Source organism: Eriocheir sinensis, chromosome 2, assembly GCF_024679095.1.
Source record: "Eriocheir sinensis breed Jianghai 21 chromosome 2, ASM2467909v1, whole genome shotgun sequence".
Lineage (NCBI taxonomy): Eukaryota > Metazoa > Arthropoda > Malacostraca > Decapoda > Varunidae > Eriocheir > Eriocheir sinensis.
In genome coordinates this window covers 28,204,359-28,213,775 of record NC_066510.1, presented here as the reverse complement: position 1 = coordinate 28,213,775, position 9,417 = coordinate 28,204,359, and the positions used below count along the sequence as shown (strand labels likewise).

General features: G+C 50.5%; 2 protein-coding genes across 2 annotated transcripts; both read left to right on the top strand.

Annotated features, from left to right (window-relative positions):
- Nucleotides 1-530: 530 nt before the first annotated feature.
- Nucleotides 531-3,726, top strand: LOC126998324 (uncharacterized). The gene has a single exon (XM_050859814.1). The coding sequence runs from the start codon at nt 628-630 to the stop codon at nt 3,724-3,726; it is 3,099 nt and encodes a 1,032-aa protein (XP_050715771.1). The 5' UTR covers nt 531-627.
- A 1,877-nt stretch (nt 3,727-5,603) lies between these two features.
- On the top strand, nt 5,604-9,023 carry LOC127002145 (uncharacterized). The gene has a single exon (XM_050867777.1). It carries the CDS (start codon nt 5,768-5,770, stop codon nt 8,849-8,851), a length of 3,084 nt encoding a protein of 1,027 aa, XP_050723734.1. The 5' UTR covers nt 5,604-5,767; the 3' UTR covers nt 8,852-9,023.
- Nucleotides 9,024-9,417: the final 394 nt, after the last annotated feature.

Below are 9,417 nucleotides of genomic sequence, written 5' to 3'. Positions count from 1 at the left end.
TGAGTTGTCTATACACTTTTCAAGCTCGATCACCCCGCTGCTGCCCGAGTGTTTGCGTCGGGCTTACGCTGAAAAGGCACGCCCAACAGAAACTTTATGATGCTTTTTGTATACATCCTTTCCACCTCTATGGACATAAATTTCTGAAAACCCACAGTCATTACACTGTTAACTCTGCTAACTCTGGTGAATCGACGGAAGCATTCCCAACGCCACGAGTCACTGGATGCTACTTTTTCGTGACAATATTGCGAAGCGTGTTGCGTCATGACCCCGCTGAAGGGCGAGACGTCCTCTGTTTGCTTCAGGTTCCAACGTGGCTTCTGAAACGAACACCATTCGACATATATTTCTTGATAAATGCTTCAGTGTACCTCCACTAGCTGCTCCAGAAATGCTTCTGTCGCGCCTAATCCGTGACTTTGTAAAACCTGTCCATTGCTTGAGCCAGTGTGGTGAACCTTCCAGAAAGATCATGAGTTTCTTTCAGACAAAGCTGCTAAAAAACAGAAAGAAAAGATGTAGCTGCATTAGTCATCAATGGGACTTGTCAACATAATGACCGAATTTTCCTTATATATAGGTCGAGGCTGAAAGTTCTTCGGCACTAACCAGCCAAGAACACCGATGGCCGCTGGTCCTGCAAGATGCTCCGCGCGGAGCCTCCGGCGGTGTGCCAGGCGGCGGGCGCGGGTTGTCAAGGCCCTGATCATCGCTGCCGTGCTGGGAGGTTTCCTCTATCACACGAGCTTGAATCTGCGGCGACATCTAAAGGGAAAGACTCTTTTCATCACTTCTGAAGAAACCTCACCCCCGGCGCCGTTCCCAACGTATCGACTTTGCATTTGGCCAACTTGGAACCCTCGACGACTTGTCTCTTTGGGCCTCAAACTCTCCAATCTTTCACATAGGGAAATATTGAAAAATTACTATCAGCTAACTGGAATTCCCGAACATATGACAGGGCGACAGCTGGTGGAGAAGGCAGCATGGCGCGTCGAAGACCTAGTAGAAGAGGTGAGGGTCGGAAACATTCACGAAGAGTATTACTCCACGGCGCCTTTCACCTCTAATCTGTGGCGCCGCTCCTTCACTCCTGTCGGCCCTTGCATCACCCTCACGCCCCCCCCATCCGCCAGTTTTTACGCCCAGACCCTTTCCATCAAGCTCCGCGAGAAACCGGCAGACATCCAGGCGTGCCGCTGGGTGGAGGAGGGACGCGTCAGGATATACGAAGGCCCCGAGGATTGCCCGTCCGTAACACAATACTGCAACACCTCCTGCGAGTGGGAAGAGTTCATAACGAACTTTTTCTTTAACCGGCTCCATTATTTACTATCCACATCTCATTCCATTTCGATCTCAGGCACAGGAAACGCACTTGCTCACTCAGTTATAAAGAACGTCGTTGTAGAACCGTTCAAGGTTATTCCACTTAAAGAAAACGGTCCTGTTGATGCAGAAGATTGCTACTTTAAGTGTGTGATGGCTCCCGGGGAAAAAGAAAACAACTGTACAGGCTTAAGGCAGACATCCTTGGATGATTCTCTCTCTAACCTCTGCGTCAAATACTTACAGTTATTCTCCGTGTCCAAAAACTTCATCACTGAGTATCTGCTATCCCATCGTTGCATTAACTCCTGCAAGTTCACCAGCAAGGAAACAAAGTGGAGGCAGTTAGAGAAAACATTTTACCCTAATGATACCACCTTCAAAATTCGACTTTTAAGACCAGTAACTGTTGTCATGACTGAAATCGAGATGTACCCTTTGAGCCTATTTCTTACCGACACCGGCGGCGGTCTGGGCCTGTTCCTGGGCGTGTGTGCTCTCGATGTGTGGAACTTTCTCGTGAGAGTCGTGGTCAGTCGGGAGGTAGTGGCCAGGAGACCAGCGGGCCGCACGCTGGGACACCTCGGCCAGCTCGTTGGGGCGTTGGTCGTGTCAATGGGGACGTGCGTCCACCTGCTCATAATGGGCAAGTCATACCTGCAGCAGCCTGTGACGCTGTCGGCAAGTCTGGGCGCGAGTGACGCCAGCCACGCAACGCCTTTTGTCACCCTCGAGTCCCTGCTGGTGGAGAGGATGGCGAGCCGCGTCCTCGGGTGTCGGGCGTCAAGCACCCCCAAGCAGAACGAGTGTGTCAAGTGTGTCCTGCAGGGAGAGACGGGCCAGTCCCTCCCCTTCATCAGCGTGGATGACCTTCCCCGCTGCACAGCGGAGCACCTCACCTTCCCTCGCCTCGCATTCACCGTGCCAAAGCTCCATATTGAGGGCATCGCCAGGAAGGAAACAACCGCCTCGTGCTCAGCCTGTGATCACCTCAATGATTCACGGCCGCCCGACTTCGTGCAGTATTCGGTCGACGAAAACTCGCCCTACTCCCCGAACAGCATGCTGTGTACTCTTGGGGGTCTGATGGGTCTGTACCTAGGTCTGTCTCTGCTGAACGTTCAGGACTTGTTTCAGAGAACTCTGAGGAAGCTCCATCGAGATGCTGGTGGTCGGTGCCGCGGCGTGGCGTGGGTCGGCTTCACAGGCGGTGTTGTGGCGGTGGCCGTGGCGATCTGCTTCCTGCAACTGGGCACCTTCTTCGGAGCTCACCCGGTGTACAGCAGCACGTCCACACACAGCCTGCAGGAGGGTGTTCTACCATCCATCACCACCTGCGTGTGGCCGCCCTTCAACATCCGGCGGCTTCTGGAGACAGCCGGGTTGGGCGCCGCCTTCGCCAACCTGTCCCTCATAACGAACCCTGAGGCGAGAGACGCCGCCTCTGCACTTCTGCTGCAAGACCTGCCGGAGACCTCAAACGTCACCGACCCCCATATCCTGTGGGACGCCGGCGCCTGGGCACGTGAGGAATTAATGATTGGATATACGATCATGTATCGAGATCTTGAGAGAATTATACTTCGTGATCAGCAAACGTCAAATGGAATATTAAATCATTGCTGGAAATATACACCGAATATATCACGTTCTAGTTGGTCGAGGAACACTCTATTCATTCAGGGTACACACCCGTATCCAGAACATTTGGAACTATATGATTATTTTTTATCTTACCTTCACTACCCAGATGAAGATCTTCTGATTCAGCCTAACATGCTTAGTAACTTAGTCACCTTTCAATCTTTTGATATCTCTTCGGTGACAAAGTGGAGGTCTTTAGACGAGAACAGAGTGGGAGGCCGCGCTGGCTGTGTGTCCCGCTGTCTGGAGGCCGCCTTGGCGACACACTTGGGCTGCCGTTTGCCCTTTGATGTGAGCAGTCAAAACTTTGACTCCTGCAGCATGACTGTGTTTGCGGGCTTTCTCACTAATGTATGGCGGCTAAGAACACGACCATGGGACGCCTTCCAGAATATAGTTGGCCAAGATCTGGTCAGCAGGTGCTACACGGCCTGTCGTTACGGGGATCAAATCTTCATTAGACTGAAGCACAATACAGGCGTAGAGGATATGGTCATGCCTGGACTCTCTGTGGCCTTCCCTAAACAAAACAAATCCCTCTTAACAACATACCGTATGTCATCCGGTACCTTGGAGCACATGAGCGTCCGAGACGGCTACGCCCCCACGACGCTGGTCAGTGATCTCGGTGGCATTGTTGGCATGACTCTCGGCGTGTCACTCCTGTCTCTCTTCCTCACCCTTGTCACCAAGATGACTCGGTCTCGGCGGACTCTCACCAAGGTCTCATCGCAACTCCCCGCGCAGTGATGTTCATGAAGGTAGCGGCCCGAAGATGTGGTTTCTACTTTGCATTTAAGGAGGTCATGTTTTCTTTTCCTTGTTTAATATGAGAAAAACATGAAAGGTGAAAATTACATGCCATTCCGCCATAGCATCTGCAGCTCCCTTATATTTTTTTTTTATTCATAATATGAAATAAGAATCGCTGGATTTTACATGTTGAACCACGTCAGACAATTCGGTTTTATTACTCCTGTCATGTTTTCAGTGTTGCTTTCAAGTTGTTTTTACCTCCCACCTAGAAGTTCGCCCGCTCACTTGCTTACTTGATATTTTTTGTGTCAGTGTAATGTTCAAGAGTGTAGCTTAGATTCTTACTCTCTTTTATTTATAAGTATTTAGGCTTAGATGTAAGGTGCAACGCCCACCACAACGATGTAAGGTGCTCTCATGTTCCCACGTTGGCTCAATGTAGATTTGTCTGGGGCAGCGTCCACACCCACGATAAGGAAGGCTCTTTCGCGGCCCGTCTCTGTATTACCCGTGTGTCTGTGAAGAGTTTTACGATTGGACTGAACGACGGATAAGGACCGAAGGTTTTATTCTATTGTATTTAGTCAGTTGTGTAATCCCTGTAGGAAACTGGCCTTGGGTTGGAATGTACGCACTCCCTGTTCCGCTATGTTGGTGGAGCTGTAATGTTTAACGAACGCATGCAATTGATATAGGCGACTCCCTCTAACTACCAGCCCTACCTACCGAATGAATGGGAGGGAAGTGTCCAATGTAAAAAGAAAATCTCAAAGCATATGTTGTCTGTTGTCATGTCACGCATAATAAAGGAAGCTCGCAACTTCTTTCTCTCTTTTCATTAACACCGTATTAAACTTTCCTCTCGCATACCTTTCCCTAATGTTTTCTTTCTTCTCGCAGCCATCTTTTCCACTTCTCCAGGCATTCCCGTTGCTTTTGTTACCATTTTTTTGTTTCCTTCTGTTCTTTCTGCATTCTGTTCATTTCTGTTTGTTTCTGTTACCATTTTTGTTTGCTTCTGTTTGCATATTTTGTCCTTAATGTTTTCTTTCTTCTCGCAGCCATTTTTTTTCCACTCTCCATGCATTCTCGTTGATTCTGTTACCTCTTTAATCTCCCTCCTCTTCCCTGCATCGTTTTTTTTCTTCTTTTCTTTGGTATTCTGCTCGCTGCTACTCACTCCGCCCGCTTGTCTCTCCCTTCCTTCCATCCTCAATATGATCAAAACTGTCTTGGCGCACCAGCGGGGGGCTAGGAATTTGTTCATCTAGTATATAGCTTCATGGATCTATCGGGAAAGGCCTGTCAACATATTGATGTCCAGTATATGTTCACTAATGTTTGCTCGGCCTTGTTAGTCTGGTGTGTGTGTGGGTGTGGGTGTGGGTAGGTGGGTGGGAGCGCGCTATCGGTCGCTCTGGTCATTAAATTTTCACCTTGAGGCCGTCCGTATTTGTATCTTGCTGGGAATGCAGAAAAAAAAATAGTTATCCGTCAGGAAGGAATTTAGCACAGGCGTGGAGAGGGGCGAGGCGAGGGGTGGAGCTGCTGTACTGACCGTCTCATCCTCCTGCTGGGCGGTGGGCAGTGTGCAGTGAGTGCCCGGATGCGTGCGTTGAAAAAAATAGGTAGATAAAGCTGTATATGATGCAATTTAAACTTAATTCAGCCCCAAAAGAAGGTTCTTCTTGTCATCTGTTCGTTGCACACACACACTCAGCACGTGGTTTATGGCAGACACGTCGCCAGGGTGGTGGGTCAGTGGATGTCACGCTAGATCATTTTGCTCTTCCGGTATCGCTATCGTTTAAAACAACAAGAAATGAGAAACCACAAATGTAAGGCACCATTATTTTTCTTCACATGGAAAATGTTCGACAAAGAAAGATCTTCCGTCGAAGCCTTGGTGACGGTCCAGTAGTAGCATGCGTCACCACTGCTTCGGGTCAATACAGTTAGGTTTGCGGCGATCGCCACATATATATACGTCGAGGCCGAAAGTTCACCATGCGGCATTGCCTGCCACGAAGCACCGATGGCCGGTAGTAGTGCACGGCGTGCCTCCCGGGGCCTCCGAGGGTGTGCCGGGCGGCGGACTCGGACTGTCAAGGCCCTGATCACAGTCTCCGTTCTCGGGGTCTTCCTCTACCACACGAGATTGAATCTGCAGCAGTACCTGGAGGGGAATACTGTTTTTGTTGCTTCTGAGGAAACTTATCCACCTCCAATGTTTCCTCCATTCAGATTTTGCGTATGGCCAACTTGGAACCCCTTGCGTCTCCTCTCTCTGGGACTCAACATCTCCAATCTGACATTTACTGAGATACAAGAAAATTTCTTTAAGTTAACTGGATTTGATGAACATATGACAGGGCGGCAGCTTGTGGAGAGCGCGGCTTGGAGCGTCGAAGACCTAATGGAGGAGGTGAGAGTCGGAAACATCCACGAAGTATATGATCCCTCAAGTCCCGGCACCTCCCAACTGTGGCGCCGCTCCTTCACGCCCCTGGGCCCCTGCCTCACCTTCATACCCCCACCGTACGCCAGTCTGCACGCCCAGAATCTCTCCTTGAAGTTCCGCGAGAAAGTGGCAGGCCTCGAACCATGTAGTTGGACAGAAAAGGGACGCGTTAGGCAGTACAGAAGCTCTGAAGACTGCCCGGCCGCAAGGCACTACTGCAACACCTCCTGCGAGTGGCAAGATTTTATGGTGGACTTTTACACTTTATTGTTTATTCATTTGCTGTCCACATCAGATGACTATTGGATGAACGAGTTAAAAACTGCATTACTTTTAAGTAAGCCTCAGAGCATTGTTGTAGAGCCGTTCAAAGTCCTTCATCTCAAGGAAGACGGGCCAATAGATTTCGAGGCTTGTTATCACGAATGTGTCATGGCTGATGGCGTTAAGGAAGCAGGGTGCAACGCTCTAACGAATGCGTCTTTAGACAAGCCAGTCTTCAGTCTCTGCGTCACTAGCACTCACCAGTGGCTACTTTCCAAAGACTTCGTCACTATGACTCCAAAAAGTGATATCTGTCTCAACAATTGCAAGTCCAACAGAAAATTTCTCAGGTGGAAATCCACACCAGATAATGTAACTGATCCTGTTAAAAATATCATGAGAGTTCGACTGTCAAAATCTTCGACACTAATCCTGAGTGAGACAGAGATGTACCCTGTGAGCCAGTTTCTTACCGACACCGGCGGCGGTCTGGGCCTGTTCCTGGGCGTGTGTGCTCTCGACATGTGGAACTTTCTCGTGAGAGTCGTGGTCAGTCGGGAGGTAGTGGCCAGGAGACCAGCGGCCCGCACGCTGGGACACCTCGGCCAGCTCGTTGGGGCGTTGGTCGTGTCAATGGGGACGTGCGTCCACCTGCTCATAATGGGCAAGTCATACCTGCAGCAACCTGTGACGCTGTCGGCAAGTCTGGGCGCGAGTGACGCCAGCCACGCAACGCCTTCTGTCACCCTCGAGTCCCTGCTGGTGGAGAGGATGGCGAGCCGCGTCCTCGGGTGTCGGGCGTCAAGCACCCCCAAGCAGGACGAGTGTGTCAAGTGTGTCCTGCAGGGAGAGACGGGGCAGTCCCTCCCCTTCATCAGCGTGGATGACCTTCCCCGCTGCACAGCGGAGCACCTCACCTTCCCTCGCCTCGCATTCACCGTGCCAAAGCTCCATGTTGAGGGCATCGCCAGGAAGGAAACAACCGCCTCGTGCTCAGCCTGTGATCACCTCAATGATTCACGGCCGCCCGACTTCGTGCAGTATTCGGTCGACGAAAACTCGCCCTACTCCCCGAACAGCATGCTGTGTACTCTTGGGGGTCTGATGGGTCTGTACCTAGGTCTGTCTCTGGTGAACGTTCAGGACTTGTTTCAGAGAACTCTGAGGAAGCGCCATCGAGATGCTGGTGGTCGGTGCCGTGGCGTGGCGCGGGTCGGCTTCACAGGCGGTGTTGTGGCGGTGGCCGTGGCGATCTGCTTCCTGCAGCTGGGCACCTTCTTCGGAGCTCACCCGGTGTACAGCAGCACGTCCACACACAGCCTGCAGGAGGGTGTTCTACCATCCATCACCACCTGCGTGTGGCCGCCCTTCAACATCCGGCGGCTTCTGGAGACAGCCGGGTTGGGCGCCGCCTTCGCCAACCTGTCCCTCATAACGGACCCTGAGGCGAGAGACGCCGCCACTGCACTTCTGCTGCAAGACCTGCCGGAGACCTCAAACGTCACCGACCCCCATATCCTGTGGGACGCCAGTGCCTGGTCGGATGAAGAGTTATACGTTTCAGTGGAAGTGATTCGAGTCTACAGATCTTTACCGAGTCCCAGACATCTTATAAAGAGCACTATTTTCAATTTGTGTAGAAGGTTCACGCCTGATGCGTTATCTTTTAGCTCGTTAGTGAAAATTGGTTACATCATTTATCTTTCTCCTCTCGAGCACTTTCAAGAGTATAATATTCTTCTATCCTATCTTCATTACCCTGGTGAAGTTCCTCTCGTTGAACCCGTTGTATTAACCGACACATCAGCGAGAGTTGATATCTCTGCGGTGACGAAGTGGAGGACTTTTAATGCGAATGGGGTTGGGGACCGCGGAGCCTGTGTGTACCGTTGTCTGGAGGCCGCCGTGGCGACACATCTCGGCTGCCGTTTGTCTTCTGTGGATCATCATGATTTCGACTCCTGTAACATGACGGTGTTTGCAGAGTTCCTCAAAACTTTGTGGCGCCTAAGAACGCGACCACAAAGCATCTATCAGAACTTGATTGGGCAAAATCAGACTAGTTCATGCCACGCGGCTTGTCGTCACGGAAGTCAATCCTTTTTCAGATTCAAGTACGGGTTAGCTAATGAAGAAAGTGTTTTACCCGGACTCTCTGTTGGCTTAATTATTCCATACTCCCGGGGCACGATAAATTACGAATTCACAACCAGCGTCTTTGAGCGCATGAGCACCCACGACGGCTACACCAGCACGGCACTGGTCAGTGACCTTGGCGGTGTTGTTGGCATGACCCTAGGCGTCTCAATTCTGTCTCTTCTCTTAATCCTTGTCACCAAGATGTCACAGTCTCGTCAGACGCTCACCAGGGTGTCTGGCGCCCTCCCACACTAACACACACAGGTTGCCGTGGTGTAATGCGCGGCGGCGGTCACAGCAGTGACTCTGATGCAGCGTTGTGCTATTCCTCCTTACAGCTTACTTTGACTGAGACCTAAATTGAGGGATTTGGTCATGATAAGGATGATAATGGTGTAAAATTTATCAAACTATAACACAACGTACCTACCTGACTTTTTTTTTTTCATGTTTTTTTTTTTTTTTTTTTGTTTTTTGTGTGTGTGTGTGTGTGTGTGTGTGTGTGTGTGTGTGCATTCCATTGCTCCGGTATGCTCTCTCTCGAGACATGGTGGTCGGCTTCAGTCCCTCAGTGGCCTTAGAGAAAAATGTGAGGTTTTTGAAGCTTATGAGGAAGAGTTTAGGCCTATTCATAGAGAGAGGAGTGGATGAGAACCAGCAATAAGAGTAGGAGTAGTGAGCAATGAGGAGTATGGGTAGTGGGGGTAATGGGGGAGTGATAACCGTGTAGTGCCCATTCTCTATTGATCCGGCTGGTGAGTCTTCGGTCGTGTTTGTTGCCGCGATAAACATGACAACGCGACGTGATCAATGACATGAGC

Excerpts from the sequence above, each read along its gene's own strand:
- LOC126998324 (XM_050859814.1), top strand. The coding sequence starts at position 628 with ATGGCCGCTGGTCCTGCAAGATGCTCCGCGCGGAGCCTCCGGCGGTGT.
- LOC127002145 (XM_050867777.1), top strand. The coding sequence starts at position 5,768 with ATGGCCGGTAGTAGTGCACGGCGTGCCTCCCGGGGCCTCCGAGGGTGT.